The following is a 17,500-nucleotide window of genomic DNA, read 5'->3' on the forward strand; positions in this document are numbered from 1 at the left end:
CAGTTAAGATTAAGCATGACATTGGGTTGTTTATTTGTACATGTATGTACTGTATTAATTTTGCTTTCAGATTAAACCATCAAACATTTTGATGGTTGAAGTCAGGCCACTTCGATGCAGTATAGCAACTTCATCTGGGTTGATAAAGACAGCAAAATGGATGTCCTATGAACATTGGAAGGTTTGTTGATCAAGGCATGATAACACTAAAAATTATTATAGATTTATAATTTGACATATTTGCACCCCTTAAAAGTTATTGATTTGTCGAATTTTGATAAATTTCTTTCAGTGAAGTTCACCTGAGGCTCTTCAAGCTTCCACCTTGAAGCTTGTTCATGTTGATGTCTATCATTTGGAAATTAAAGTCTCTATTTTTCTTCATTCCAGTTGCCTCACCCCTTAGTATAGTATTATTTAGTACAGTATATGGCATTGTATTACAAGTAGCATTGTATGGATACGTTTTCATTATACTCGTCGATTATGATGTCATTTGCTCTAGTATTTTACAATTTGAGTTTGTTCCAACTCCTAATACAAACCCTTTCGCTCTTTACATAGGCTATATATATATATATATATATATATATATATATATATATATATATATATATATATATATATATATATATATATATATAAATATATATATATATATATATATATATATATATATATATATATATATATATTCAAATGACTGTTAACAAGGTATAACAACCCACTGCCAGATAACGTGATGTATAACATCACTTTTTAATTTGCTCTTAATGAGAGAATGCCTTGATGAAGTCATTGAGCTTCAGCACGGCATATCATTCCCATGCTGAAATTTGATGACAGGCAAGAGGGCTCTCGAACTTGGGGGAATTGCTCCCCCAGTTCGAATCTAAATTCATCTTTCTCATCTTTTTCTTTCTCTTTATATTATTTCGACCTTCTCCTAATTTTATAAACTTTCTTGCATGTTGCTGTCCCAACTCTGAGAAAAATTTCCCTTATTATATATGGACATATATATTTATTTTATTTATTTTTTTTTTTGGCGTGGATGTTTACATCCATTATAGCAGCTGGCTTGGATGTTTCTACATCCGTTATTGCTGCCTGCTTCGATGAATGGGAGGTGTTGCGGTTGGGAGGTATTTGCATTCAAAGCCATATGTAAGAGTATTGAATAATTTTAGCCATCCCAAAGATGGTTTGGACATTTTTGCCGAACCATTCTCAAGTGTTGGGTCTTTGGAATCCAGGGATCCAATGCTTGGGGCAGGACCCTCGGCTTCTGGCCGGAAGGCCATCATTACAGATATGGGGAGGATGATTCCATAGTTTCCTGGTCTCGGTCCTAACAGGCGGACTCAGCTTACACCTATGTCTCTATATCTGTTTTGATGCTATTTTTTGGGTAGGGTATGGAGTGGACCATCTGCGAAGTATACTCTCATTGTGCCGATAGTGGAGAGTGCAAATTTCCTTTCTGATGTGATACTCTTTGATATTCTCAAGCAGGTTAATCACCTAACTCACAAACGACAAACTACTCTCTAAAATGGGTCTTTCTATTGAAACTGGTATTAACAGGTACATGTTTAATCATTGCATATGGAAATCCACTGGGTCCAGGGGCTGTATCATTACACGTAACAAGTGCGAAATCAAATTCTCTTTCAGTAAAAAGAGAATTGTATGACTTCCCTTAATGTTACAAAATTTAATATTTTCTTTTCTTCAATGCTCTTAAACTGGTAACCTGGAGCTGCTTCACACTTGCATGATACATTTGAGAAAGGATAAGCCAGGGAATTGCTAACCTCAGTTGCTCCTGTCACACACTGATCATTCACCCTCAACACTGGTGGTGAGTTAGGGGTGAATTTGCCTGCTATCTCTTTTATTTTCCTCCATACAGAAGATGGTGGTGTTCTACTGTCAATGGGCAGATTACCAAATGTTATAGAAGCTGGTTGGCTATCTTTGAAGGTAAAACCATATATCCCTTTACCATTGCGATGTTATCATTGCCCAATGTATGGCCTTTTAAGCCAGAAATGTAAGGAAAAACTAAACAATAAGCCAGCTGTTTGTGCCAACTGTGGAAAAAGTAGTCATGGAGTATGCATAGAAAACCCTACTTGCATACATTGTGGGGAAGCACACCCAGCTACATCTAAAAGCTGTGTTAAGTTTATTTTTGAAAAAGAAAATCAGGCCATTAGGACCATGGAAAGGGTTACTTTTAAAGAGGCTCGTAAAAGAGCTCTTGAAAAGCAGATAAGACTAGGGCAACCTTTTTCAATCGTTCTGTAGAAAAACTTGCCAAACCACACAGACGAAAATTATATTTCTACATCTAAGATAAAGAAACAAATAAAAGTAGTTAAAGAGGTTGAAAGTCCCATCGAAAATCTATATCCAGAAACTGTAGAAAAATCAACAGATACTTAAAGATCTGAAAATTAATCAAAAGCCAACTACTCCGATTCTAAATAGTACAAACCTCTCACGGGCCGTGTCCTTTCCTGATCTGATGGAGGTTCCACTTGAAACCAATTTACCTGGTGAACCTGTAGTGGGGATTGTGTAAAAACCTGACAGATCACAACCTTTTAATCGAAAAAGAGAGAGACCTCCATCTCTTTCGCCTCCTACCATAAGAAACATTAAAGTCACTACTTCAAATAAATATGATATCTTGTCTGCTGATGTTTCTGATCAACTAGAAGGTAAATTGAACCAATCAGAAATTCAAGTTGAGGTCCACCATCCTCCTCAACAATTAGATGTAAAGGACATAAACAAAAAGCGGAACACAAAACCCACTATATCAAGATCCTCTCTAGAGATACCACCGGGAAATATTGTTAGATCAAATATTGCCACTGGGAAGACTTCATCTAAGGTGTCTTCCAAAAAATAAACCATAGTTTTTTCCTCCATTCTGCAATTGAATTGCCAGGGTTTAAGGGCGAAATATGAACAACTCAAGCTCCTCATATGTGAGCACTCCCCTATAACAGTATGTCTACAAGAAAGCAAGCTCGATGCTAATACTCCTTGTCCTCGAGAGTATGTTAGCTATAGGACACCATATGATCAACGAGCAGGGAGCCATGGGGGAAGTCTTTTATACGTTCGTCGAGATGTTACCCAAATATCTTTGTCTATCTGTACTCCTCTGCAGGCAGTGGTTGTACAGATTGATATAGGGAGAAAATACACAATCTGTTCTCTTTACTTGCCTCCAAATGATAACATCTCATATGATAATATAGTAGTGGTGATTAAACAACTCTCACAACCTTTTCTCTTACTAGGAGATCTTAATAGTAGACATCCTTTATGGGGTGATGTTTTGGCAAACGCAAGGGGTAATATTATATCATCAATTTTGGAGAATGAAGATGTCGGGCTCCTTAATACAGGAGAGCCCACACATTTTCATGTTCAGACGGGTACCTTGTCCTGCAATGACCTATCAGTTGCAAGCTCTAACTGTCTTCTCGATTTTAATTGGAGAACATTAGATGATTGGCATAATAGTGATCATGCACCAATCATTATAAACACCAACAATGGTCCACCTTTACAGAGATCGCCTCGATGGAATCTTGATAAGGCGGACTGGAATAGATTTCGGGAGTTAAGTGAAATTGAAGGAAATGCAGAACAGTTTAAAAGTATTGATGATGCCATAGACTTACTTAATGGAACTCTTCACACAGCAGGAGTGAATTCCATTCCCAAAACAACAGGGATATTCAGACGACGATCAGACCCCTAGTGGTCATCAGAACTAAGTGCCCTGTACAGAGCCACAAGAAAGTCTCTAACTCGATTAACTCGATTGCGCATGCGCCGTACTGAGGAGAATTTAGTCATATACAAGAAATGTAGAGCACAGTTCCCGTCGTGCCATGAAAGAAGCTAGGTGCCAGTCTTGGATGTCATTTGTTTCCTCCATTAACAGTAGAACACCAACATCATGTGTGTGGAGGAAAGTCAAAAAGATAGCAGGCAAATTCACCCCAAACCCACCACCAGTGTTAAAGGTAAATGGCCAATATATGACTGGAGCAACTGAAGTTAGCAATGCCCTGGCTGACCATTTTTCAAATGTATCGTGCAAGTGTGAAGCAGTTCCTGGTCCCCAGTATAGGAGCATTGAAGAAAAGAAAGTTTTAAACTTCACAACAAGAAAGCAAGAGTCATACAATTCTCCTTTTACTGAAAGAGAATTTGATTCTGCTCTTGCTACGTGTAACGATACAGCCCCTGGACCCAATGGAATTCCATATGCAATGATTAAACACGTACCTTTTAATACAAAGTTATTTATTTTAAGCATTTTTAATAGAATATGGCATGGTCATAGTTATCCAAGTGTTTGGGAACTAGCCATTATTTTAGCCTTTTTAAAACCCGTTAAGGACAAGTTTTTAGCAGCAAATTATAGGCCAATTGCATTAACATCTTGTTTGTGCAAAATCATGAGAAGATGGTCAATGTAAGACTGATATGGTACCTTGAAAAGAACGGTATTTTATCACCCATTCAATGTGGATTCAGTAAAATGCACTTGACAACTGATGTGCTGATACGACTTGAGTCCTCCATTTGTGAAGCGTTTGCTTCCAAACATGTGACAGTCTTTTTTGTTCTTGAAAAGGCATGATACCACATGGAGATATGGTATACTTAAAAGAATCCATCGGTTTGGATTAAGAGGAGAGCTACCACTATTTATTCAGTCATTTCTTTCACATAGAGTTTTCCAAGTGAGAGTTGGGAAAGCTCTATCACAGAGTAAATGCCAGGAAAAAGGTGTTCCTCAGGGGAGTGTGCTGAGTGTAATCCTCTTTGCACTAGCAATTAATGGGATATCCTCAGTCATTCCCTGGGATATTCTCTCAACTTTATTTGTGGATAATCTCTCCATATCATTTGCTGGAGCTAGAATGGCAATGGTTGAGAGAAAAATACAACTCTCTATTGATAAAATTATCCATTGGGCCGATATGAATGGATTTAAGTTCTTGACAAGTAAAACTACAATTGCCCATTTCTGTCGTATCCGGGGAGTACATCCAGACCCGGATATATACATCAAAGGTCAATGGACCTCATGTGCAAGTGAAGCTAAATTTTTAGGGTTGATATTTGATTGTAGGCTTACATGGGTTTTTCACTTAAAGCATTAAAAGCTAAATGTCTTGAGGCTCTGAATCTTTTAAAAATATTGTCCCATACATCATGGGGGGGGGGGGGGGGGGCAGACTGCAATACTATTGTATAATTATAGAAGACCTTTAGTTTTTCCAAAATTAGTTATGGATGTGAAATATACTCCTCAGCCACCCCAAGCCGGTTGAAAATATTAGATTCTATACATCATGCTAGTATTAGATTGTCCACAGGAGCCTTTAGAACCTCAACTATCACAAGTCTCCTTGTTGATGCTGGGGAGTTGCCTCTAGACCTTTACTGAATGTCCTCTATTATTCGGTATTGGTTTAGATTGCAAAGACTCCTTAATTCTTTAGCCTTTCAGAATGCAAGCCTTGTAAGTCACTTAACCTACTTTGAGTTGCTCCCAAAATCTCCTCAACCTTTTGGGTTTGGGTGGAACAATAATTAAACAATCTGGATATAATTAGAATTAAGGGGCTTCCATTCAATGTATCATCAACGCCTCCATGGAAATTACCTGACATATCTTTTTATAATCACTTTATTGGAGTTAAGAAGAATATGATGACTTAGAATCCAGGTCTCTTTTTATGGAACATGTTGCAGAACATAGGGGATCGACTTTTATATATACTGATGGCTCCAAACCTGATGCTGGCATTGGATTTGGAGTACATAGTAATGATTTTTATTGTAGAGGTGCACTTCCTCTAACTTCTTCCATATTTATTGCCGAACTGTATGGCATACTAACCGCTATTGAGAAAATAGCGATGGAAAAGGAGGGTAATTTTACAATTTTTAGTGATGCAAGGAGTGTTCTTCAATCTTTAGAAGTTTTTAATTCTAGTAACCCTCTAGTTTTAAAGATTTTAGAATGGCTTTTTATTATTGGACGGAGAGGTATAACAGTTTGATTTTGTTGGGTTGCAGCACATGTGTTGGTGTGGTACTGTTATAAACACACATTAGAGTTCTGTCTCATGTCTCTTCAATGTGATATATAGTTTTAGGTAACTTCTTCTGAATAAGTCTATGTAAGTTAACTTTAAATCAGTTTATTAGTAGCTCTATCACAGGAGTATAGATGGTTTGGTCGGATGACCATTCCGTATGACAATTTTGAAAGAACTCACAAAAATATCAAGGTTGGTGATAACGTTTCATTAGTTATCTCAGCATTTTACATAAGTATGATAACACAACATTACTACCGGAAGCCATCTTGTTCCGTTGAGACACTCAACTGTTTCTCACGGGATGCTTGTATTGTGTATACTCTTCATACAAAATGTTACCTTGCACAGGTTTGGCTTAGTATTGACTTTCGTATCCTGTTTATGACATGGCGTTCCCACAGTCCTCTCCTAACTTCTCCATTGATCCCTTGGGTCATGGATTTTATTATGTATACCTTACATTAGCTCGGACAACTACCTTCAATTAATTGAACAATAAAAATTACGTTAAAAAACATGTATTTCTAGGAGTGTGACTGGATATATATATATATATATATATATATATATATATATATATATATATATATATATATATATATATATATATATATATATATTTTTTTTTTTTAAACTTTAGCCATAAACAAGTGATTAAGGACGAATGTTCAAATAGGTACATTTAGAAAAAAATACATACCTAACGGATATTGTCAAAAACAAAGAAAAATGCATGGAAAATACAGATTATTATATGGTACATTGCTAGCAAATGATTATATGGTACCCCCCAAAAAACTGATATACATATGATTCGGTAACTTGTTAAAGAATAGTTATCACCTTTGTCAAAAATATAGATTATTATAATACGGTAACTAATAAAGAATATTTGTTACCATGGTAAAGATATAATTTCAGTGCACAAAAAAAAAATTCCTGGTACGTACACGCACCATGGTTTCGTGTATATATATATATATATATATATATATATATATATATATATATATATATATATATATATATATATATATATATATATATATATACACATATATATATATATATATATATATATATATATATATATATATATATATATATATATATATATATATATATATATATATATATATATATATATATAGGGCTTATATATTTTATTAGATGCCCAAAGATACTTTATTTTAACATATAGAGCTTATATATTTTATTAGGTGACCAAAAATGTTATTATTATTTTTTTTAAATGTTTTTAAAATGTAAATGTCCTAGAGTCTCTTCAACTATATATTACTAGCATACTAACTGCTTTTCGTGCACTTCACTTTTCCAGACAATTTTACTCCTTCGAGTGGATGAAATGGCCAATTTCAAATGGCTCTAAATTGAAAGTTATTCAAAAATAAAGGAGTGTTGTCTGGACACGGCAAAACGTTCCTCTTGAGCTCCACCTGTCTTTGCCCTAACCTACGCCAAACAAAGATGTTAACGGCGATAAATATCATCACCGTAACGCAGATTGATGCTAGTAACACGTTGAAACGAAGATCTGCATAAGTAGGTGACGGGTGGTCCATCTCGGTTAATTTCATCAACCGCTTAGCCACTCGTGCGTTGTATGGGAGAGGTAAAGATGGGATTGTAGTGGTCCACGTGAAATTTGCGAAGTAGGCCCGTTCTTTGATGATAGTGTTAATTCCTCGTACCGTGTAATTCGTGGATGTACCGATGCAACCATCTGGTGCAACGAAGATTTGGGAATAGGACGTGGATCCGTCCGGGCATGATACATTGAAGCCAGCCTTGTCGTATCGTATCCACGAGCCGTTGTTCAATCTTTAATTGAACTTATTATCGTCAAAGGGATAAAGTTTTTACAGACAATTTTCATATGTATGGGAGAGAGCACCGTTTAGCACTATACCTAACTCGCATGAATCCATTGATTTTTTATGGAATTCAAAGGAGTCAGCTGTACATACTTTATTATTCATTGCTTATGAACAGTGAGTTAATTTATCTAAGTCTTTAATGACCGTATATGTTTCCTTATCAGGGGAAATCAATACGTGTCCTGTCAAACTGGATATTACTCGGCTTGAGTTATTTGTCATGAAAGTCGGGAATGGTGATATCTTGTATGATTTCCAGGCATCGGAAGAATCAAAGGGAAATGTAATCATAATCCTGTAATTTTCAATGCTTACTGTAATTAGGCTGTAATAAAATTCTAACCTATGTGTGTCTAACAAAGGAATATAGCCTATTTTCTCCCGTCTGTTCTCCAAAATTAACGTTGTCTTTTATTGGCAACAAATGTGGTGAGAGAACACCTTTAGTTGCTAACGTAATAGCTTCCACATAGTCTTTTGATTTCTCAATGAAATGTGCAATTTTAGTATGGATATGATCTATTTTTTGAATTATAATACTTTAACATTACCAGTAAGTCTTGTACTTCCATAATCTGACTGATATTACTAGAATGTTCGTTCACCAAACTCATAATTTGATTAATTGATGTTAACTGATTCCTTAGTTCTGATAAAACTAATTCATTTTCATGTTCCAACAACTCTATTTTCTTATTTTGATTACTGATTTTAAGACAATTTGAAATCCCTAAGCCTAAACTTGCAACAGATCCAAAGATGTTTAGTGCAGCAAAAATAAACGGGTTACGTCTTTCAAGGTTAGTGTGTCGTACTGTCCACATCAGAAGGTCACGAGCCAAAGATTCTGCCTCGTAAGTCTTATTTTGCAAATCTTGTGAAAGTATTTCTGCCACTCTCATTGTCGGTTCAAGCGAACTCTCTGTATTAAAAGGAAAATGTCTTATGCATTTCATTTAATGAAGCAGCAAACCTTGAAATGTCGCTCTTTAAGCTTGTGACGTCATTCTCTGGGAGAAAAATAGCTTGCATGTGTACTTCTATAACTATATTACTTGCGGTAATAAAAACGTCTTCTGTTCTCTCTACTATAGTGCCATATTTAAAATCTATACTTTTAGGTTTAGAGCTCTTCCCACACGAGAAAAATGTCTGAGCGATCAATATCGCTCCTAACAATAAAAACTTCATCTTGGAAACCTGCAACGAGAAAAATATATGTAATTTCTCTTGTATTAAGAAGAAAAAAAATGTTAACAAACAAATATAAGTTTCATAGATAAAAAAAAATTTCCCTCACTTCCTTCTCTCTTATTTTAATTTCTTATGTGAGCCAATGGTACAATTCTCTCATCAGTGGGTTGGGATACGTGTTGAATTCTAAATCTATTGGCCGTTAATGTTTCCAAAATGTTAAATGGGCCTTCAAACCTAGGTGTTAGTTTGTAATTGAGTCCTTTACGTACATTTACCTGTATGTATACATTATCACCCACGGTATATGTTTTAGTTGGCTTCGCTATTTTATCATGATTCCTTTTCATTATGATTTGTGATTCTTCTAAATTCTTTCGAAGGATACCAAAATGACTTTTGCTTGCATTTATACATTCCTTTAAAGGATTTGATAAATTAGTTGTAGGCGTTAATACATGGAAAGGCGTTCTAACTAGGGTACCATACAATGCCTCGTGCAGGGACATTTTAATTGATACATGATATGAGTGATTCAGAGTACTTAGTACCGCAGGTATTGCAATATCCCAGTTGGGGTCTGGTCCCCCTAGTGTTAATCTTAATATGTTTAAAACCTTCCTATTCGCTCTTTCCACCAGCCCATTCGACTCTGGGTGATAGATCATGGTATTGATTTTCTTTATGCTAAGGAATTCACACAATGAGTTAAAGAAATGATTATTAAATTCTCCACCCGAGTCTGAGATTATCATGTGTGGAATTCCATGTTTACAAATGTAACACTCGTAAAACTTCCTAGCGCATTCAATCGCAGTTTTACTAAGAGGTGCTTATTTCCTCTGTCTGACTCGTAAAATCCTGTTAATAAATCTAAATGTATCCTTTCAAAGGGTTGACTGGGCTCGGGATAAGCCCCTAGGCTGACAGGTGTTTTCGTGTGCCATTTGTTTTCCTGACAAGTGCGACAATTAGCCATGTGTTTTTTTATATCTGTAAGCATCGTATGCCAATAAAACAATGATTTGGCTTTCTGTGACATTATGGAGAACCCCGGGTGTCCATGCAATGGATTTGCAGGCAACCAATTTAGGACAGTGGATATAAGTGAGATTGGTACCACTACCTGGTCGTTAGTCACATGTGGTGTATTGCGGGTTTTCCTTATCACGGATCTACACAGAATATTGTCCTTGATTATATAATTCTGCTGTGTATACTTTATATATTCCTTTTCCTTACGATTTCCTTCCAAAGCATTTATGATTTTTTCTAATTTCTGATCTATCCTTTGCTCAGTCTGTAATAATTCAGAACTCCTGCTCAGATCTTCCTGTTCAGATACAGTTTTAACAATAGGCATGGATGTTGATATATCTATTAATTCAGCTAATGGCTCCGTACAAGATGATACGGGGTTACGTGATAATGCATCAGCAATGATATTTGCTTTCCCTGGTAAATACCCGATTCTCGCACCAAAGTCTTGGATGATCATATGCCACCGAGTTTGTTTGGGGCTGTGACTAAAGTCTTTAAAGAAGTCGGTTAGGGGTTTATGATCAGTAAGAACCTTGACGGGATAACCGTATATTATGAACTTAAAATGCACTAGTGAATTAACAATAGCTAGCCCTTCCTTGTCTATTACTGCATACTTACTTTCGGAAGTTCTTAGTTTTCGTGAATAAAAAGCTATTGGGAAAAACTGTTTGTCATATTGCTGAAGCAATACCCCACCTACTCCTAAGTCTGAGGCGTATGTTGCAATGAAGAATTCCTTACCAAAGTCAGGAAATTTTAAGATAGGAGAATTACACAGTTCATATTTCAAGGTATTAAACGCCTGTTGATGCTGGTCAGACCATATGAAATCTACGCTCTTCTTCGTAAGATCAATTAGGGGAGCGGCTATTATTGAATAATTGCGTATAAAGCACTTGTAATATCCACTACACAACAGAAATTGCTGTATTCCCTTGACATTAGTAGGTATCGGAAAGTTACGGATAGCCGACACCTTATCGTGGACTACTTTAAGACCTTGGCTAGACACCGTAAAACCTAAATAGACTAATTTTGTCTTGAAGAATTCACACTTACTAATCTTTACCCTTAAGTTATGCTGTCTTAGTCTCTGTAGTACTAGTTCTAGTTTACGTAGATGTTCTTCTAAGGTATTAGAAAAGTTTACAAGGTCGTCCATATAGGCATGCAATATATCCCCTAGCAAGTCTCCAAACACTATGTTAATCATTCTAGTAAATGTTATGGGAGCACAATGTAAACCAAAAGGCATACGCAAAAATTCATAATGTCCCCTGGCTGTGCTGAAGGCAGTGTATGGGATACTATTTTCTTCTAATGATATCTGGTGAAAGCCTTTAAGTAAGTCCAAACTGGTAAAATATTTATTCTGACCTAACAAAGATAAAATATCATCAGTACATGGCACTGGGAATCGATCAGGGATCGTTTCCTCATTTAGGCGACGGAAATCTACGCAGATACGCCATGTTCGATATTTTTTCGGTACAACTATTAATGGAAAATTATAAGGGCTGTTCTATTTCCTAATGACTCCTTCTTCTAGCATTTTACCTACTTCATCATTTATCTCATTCTGGAATTTCATTGGGAGTCTGTACGAGGGTACATAGATAATTTTCTGCTTGTCCTTTAACCTTATTTGATGTTCGATCACATCTGTTTTTCCTAAGGATCCATCCGTAGTGGAAAAAACATCATGATATTCAGTTTAAAGTCCAAAAAATTTCTGCTGAATATCCTCTTCTTGAATGTCTTTGTTGATTTTATTTTTAATAGATTGCAAAAGGGATTCGTCCGCAACTGATTGAGCGTGATTGATTTCAGCGACGGTAAGAATACGATGTTTATAAATTTCTACATCCAAGATATGTTGATTTTTGTGAATTACTAAAGTGGTATGTAAATGATTACAGACTTCAATATTACGTTGTTGTGAGCCGACTGTATAAATAGCTTGTGTGAGGACAATCTGTTAGTTTTCAAAGTGTTGGAAAGGATTAATATTTCAGATCCCGGCAACGTTTTCTTTACTCGCACTTTTATATTCGAAGTTACGTTCGGCTCGATAGATTGCGTGCAAGATGATATTACGGGTGAACGAGAATTCTGTTGGGTCGCATATATTATTTCTTTATTAATGAGACAAGTGATTGGTTCTTCAACGTACGTCACTGTTTTATTTGTCGTTTCCTTTTTATCCAAAACTGATTTTAAGGTATTAGAAGACTTATGAAATTTTCCTTTGATATACACGCCGTGTTTGGCAGGGGCTAAGATAATGTTTTGATTGCTCATAGACGGGTATCCTCTAATTACAGCTGGATACATATCAATGTTTTGTACAACAACAAAGGTATTGGCAAACGTGCGCTTACCGACCTTGTACTGAACATGAGTTACGCCTATTACATTTAATTCATTATTTCGTATACCCGAGAGCCTTACTCCGGACTTCTCTATAGGGAAGTTCGAAAATAACAAAAGATGTGTCCTTAAATCCATGATATTACGTGGACTATCAGAGTAAAAAAATAATGTAAAGGATCGATGTTCTAAATTTACAGCATATAATGTTGGTTGTAACTCATTTTGGCTTATTATTGTGTGAATTCGTTGCAAATCTACGGGAGCCTGCACTGATTTATTTGATTCGGCCGTGTGTTTCATAGGAAAATCTATTGCCTCTCAATGATCTGATAAAACATTAAATGGATTATTTGATACTAATGTTGATACGAATGACCCAACATCACTCTCTTCCCCATTGGAGTTAATTATGTGGTATTTGCTTTGCTCTGCACATTCTGAAAATTAGTCTGACCTTGCGAGTTCTGGCTAGACGGCCCAGGATCAGAGGTATTTGAAGCACTATTTGTTAGTTTTTGATTTTGAACTGCATTGACGTTTGGCTGTTTCTTCTTATTGAACTGAGGATTTTTCTTTTTATATCCATAGGGAATTGACTGTGGAATTGACTGCGTGTTTCCAGGATTCTGTTGTTGATTACTCGAGTAGCATCGACTATATGAGTTGAACTATTATGTATCGAACAGAATCGCCTTCTGCAGTCTGCGATCAAGTGACCTTGACGTTTACAATTATAACACGTCATTCCTGCAACTTGACTATTATTAACTACGTTTACATGTCGTGGCTTAGTTTCATTTTTTGCAAAAACTTGTGTAAATAAGGGATCTAGATCAGTACACTTTGACATGTGTTTCTTTATCTGTTTATATACATCCAATTCTGTACTTTCGGGCGTTAACTTTTTATCAAAACACCGCACTAAAGCTTCTGGCAACATAAGTGTCATGCAAGTTAAATACATCAATCGTAAGAAATCTTTCATGGCGATGTTATCTCCAGTAAGCCAAGTGGAATTACCTTAAATATCCTGATATTCATTAAGCCTATCGGCAATGAGAGCTACTCTCTCTATAACATGAAGCTGAGTCAAAGTGGCTTGATTAAGTGTATTTCTTAATGTCAAAACTACATCTAAGGCTTCCTCACCACCATAGATCGCACGTAGCCTAACTTTGAAATCGTCCCATGCAACTGCCTCTTGAAAAGAAACTCCCCTCAGATACGCACTTGCATCCCCTTTAGAAAAGTCTATAAAACTTTTAGCTTCTTGCAATTGTACAAATGGGTCTATGATATGTTTAGCATTTAAGTGAGCGTCAACGGAAGAAATCCAAGACTCGACATTCTGAGGTAAGAACCCATTGACCTGACCTTGAAAAGGAAGGATAGCTGAACGAGCACTTAGTAGGGTAACTACGGGAGCAGGGATGGGGTTACTCGGTCCGGGGGTGGGGTTACTTGGTCCGGGATTTACAGGAGGTGTCATGTTTACTTTACTTTTTGTTTTATCTCTACGATTCCTTGCAATCCTATCAATATCTTTATATGAATACAGACGTCCACTGCGTAAACGCATAAGCACTATACAATAAAGATATGTTGCAGATTATAACACAATCCCCAAAAACAATGATACTAAAATAAAGATATTTCCTGAGAACTTCTGAAAGAAAACGGAATTAGCACATATAAAAAAAAATTCTAGACGAGAATTCAAAGTTGAATACAGTTTCCTTTAATGAAGGAAAAAATGAAGATTTGCAAACAACTCACCCCAGCAATAATGGACGATCGACTCGTGATAACAACACTTCACTGCCTAAAACTGAATGAATAAAGAAATGTACTTAGCTTTTGAGTATATATGGGCGAAGGGCGATGACGTCATTTCCTCTCTCTCTGGTTTGCGAGAGTTTAGCTGTTTGGGTGAATGTTTTCGGTTTGATATCCCGTCGTATTGTTGAATGTGTTGTTTCCTGGATATGATTCTTGAATGTTTAATAAACGTTGATAAAGTTGAATGCCATGCCTTCGTCTTCTTAAGATGTTGATTGAAGATCCAGTTCCTCAGTTTGTATACTATTTATAGTTGATGTTCGATGCGTTCATTTCTTCGGTAGACGTAGATACTTCGTTGGAATTGTAGCTTCATTACTGTTGTATCTGCTAATTATTACAGTTTAAATAGCTGGTTCTTAAAGTTGATTCTCTGGTTGTTGAAGTTGATTCGCTGCCACCAATTGTTGGTGTGGTACTGTTATAAACACACATTAGAGTTCTGTCTCATGTCTCTTCAATGTGATATATAGTTGTAGATTACTTCTTCTGAATAAGTCTAGGTAAGTTAACTTTAAAACAGTTTATTAGTAGCTCCATCACAGGAGTATAGATGGTTTGGTCGGATGACCATTCCGTATGACAATTTTGAAAGAACTCACAAAAATATCAAGTTTGGATAACGTTTCATTAGTTATCTCAGCATTTTACATAAATATGATAACACAACATTACTACCGGAAGCCATCTTGTTCCGTTGAGACACTCAACTGTTTCTCATGGGATGCTTGTATTGTGTTTACTCTTCATACAAAATGTTACCTTGCAAAGATTTAGCTTAGTATTGACTTTCGTATCCTGTTTATGACAGGCGTTTCCACACTCCTCTCCTAACTTCTCCATTGATCCCTTTGGTCATGGATTTTATTATGTATACCTTACACATGTAGGTGTGTCTGGGAATGAGAAGGCAGATTTACTGGCGAAGAATGCTGCATCTGAGTTGCTACCAAGGAGGTATCCCATTCCCTGTAATGATTTCCTACGTTACATCAAGAAATTGGTTTGTAATAAATGGCAACAACACTGGGATAGTCTAAATGGCAATAAAATGAGGGAAGTGACAAATATCATATCACCTTGGAGGTATAACATGATACCCCGAAAATGGGAGACGACTCCTTGTCGTCTCCGTATTGTTCACAGACGGTTGACACACGAGTTTCTGCTGAAGGGCCAACACCAACCGTATTGCAAGGACTGTTTAGTATCTTTAACAGTGAGGCATTTGTTGACCGAATGTCCTAATTTTACTAACTTAAGAAATAGATATCTGTTTGAGGCTCGAGTTGAGGATGGCAGGTTCATCTTTGCCAAGATTCTTGGCCATGATGTGTCCTACTATACGAGCGGAATTTTTAGATTTGTTTCAGAAGCAGGTTTTCTGGAAACTATTTAATTATTATAATGACGTCTTAACTTTTATGGTTATAATTGAATTCCCTTATTTTTCATATACTGCATAATAAATGCTACCGGCATCAATGACCTTAGATGTCAGGATGCCAGAAAACTTTCAATCAATCAATCAATCAATCTACTGTTAATGGAGGATACAAAAGATACCCAAAACTGGCTCTAAGCTTCCTGCGTATATATATATATATATATATATATATATATATATATATATATATATATATATATATATATATATATATATATATATATACATGAGAGATGGATCTGTTATAATAACAGAAGATGAGGAAAGACAACCTTATATGGAACACTAGCGAGTTCATGAATAGGAGATATGAAGGGAATAATTTGATTGATATACATGAAGCTGATGAAGACCTCTATGTGCTCATGAATGAATTCAATGTGTTTGAAGTCAAAAGCTATCCTTAAAAATCTAAAGTTATGGAAAGCGCCTGGATACGATGGAGTAACTGTTGAAATGATACTGGCCGAAAATGAAGTGACTCTCAGACTACTTACAAGATTATTTTGTAGAATGTGGCATGAAGAGGCAAAACCTGGTGAATGGGAGTTAGGATTGTTGGTGAGAGTGGAAAAAAATGGAAACCTTACCCATTGCAATAATTGAAGAGGCATAGCACTTACATCAGTTATGAAAATATGTAGTATGCATATTTAGAGAGACTGGAGAGAAAGATTTAAGAAAAGCTGAGAGATGAACAAGCAGGATTTAGAAAAGGTAGAAGTTGCACTCACCAAATTTTCTTTGAGACATATACAGCAATGCGTTGAGTATAGAAATCCACTTTGTATGGCATTTGTGGTCCTTGAAAAAGCCTTGTGTGCACCGGTCAATTTTGTGGAAAGTCCTGCGTTATTATGAAATTCCTTTGAAATATGTGAATTTGATTGTCTGTTCATGAGCGTAGCAAGGGCAAAGTTGATGTTAGTGGAGTCTTATCAAATGAATTTCCAGTGAACAGCGAAGTACTCTAAGGGAATGTATTGTTACCTATGTTGTTTATCATCCTCATGGATTTCGTAATGCGTAGAGCAGTCGGTGATGGTGGAGAAGGATTGGACTGGTTTGATGATAAGAATTTAGCAGACCTAGTGTATGCTGAAGAAGCTGTCCTTGCTAGCAGAACACCACACGATTGGCAATGCTTGCTTACCAGAATACATGAAATATCACACGAGTTTGGGGTGAAGATAAATGGAAGAAAGACTGAGTTGATGAGAAGGGAGTAAGCAATGGAAGATGAAATATCATTGGAAGGAGAAAGGATTAATGAGGTAGAATCATTTAAGTGTTCAGGAACTAAGATCTCCAGTACAGGGTCTTTAGAATTAGAGTTTAGTGAAATATTGAAAAAAGCGAATCAGATAATTGCTAGGTTATGTAAAATTTTGAAATCAAATTGCCTGTAATTACATATAAAAATTAGACTATGATATATCAGTTTAGTGAGATCGGTGTTACTCTATGGACATAAGTCATGGTATAACAATGAAATAATTTCCAATAGATTTAGTAGATTTGAGAAAGCCCTCAGAAGGATATTGGGAGCTAAA

At 36.1% G+C, this 17,500-nt stretch overlaps 1 protein-coding gene across 3 annotated transcripts in view; it reads left to right on the top strand.

Moving 5' to 3' along the window:
• Positions 1–17,500, top strand: part of LOC137645739 (uncharacterized) — a 542,683-nt gene that overhangs the window by 239,741 nt on the left and 285,442 nt on the right. For all 3 annotated transcript variants that reach the window (XR_011045344.1, XM_068378638.1, XM_068378637.1), the window contains exon 2: positions 71–181. Coding sequence is in view for 2 of the 3 variants with exons in the window: in XM_068378638.1 (XP_068234739.1) it covers positions 71–181 (111 nt within the window). In the remaining variant the exon portion in view is untranslated. The remainder of the gene's footprint in view (positions 1–70; positions 182–17,500) is intronic.

Source organism: Palaemon carinicauda, chromosome 8 (assembly GCF_036898095.1).
Source record: "Palaemon carinicauda isolate YSFRI2023 chromosome 8, ASM3689809v2, whole genome shotgun sequence".
Lineage (NCBI taxonomy): Eukaryota > Metazoa > Arthropoda > Malacostraca > Decapoda > Palaemonidae > Palaemon > Palaemon carinicauda.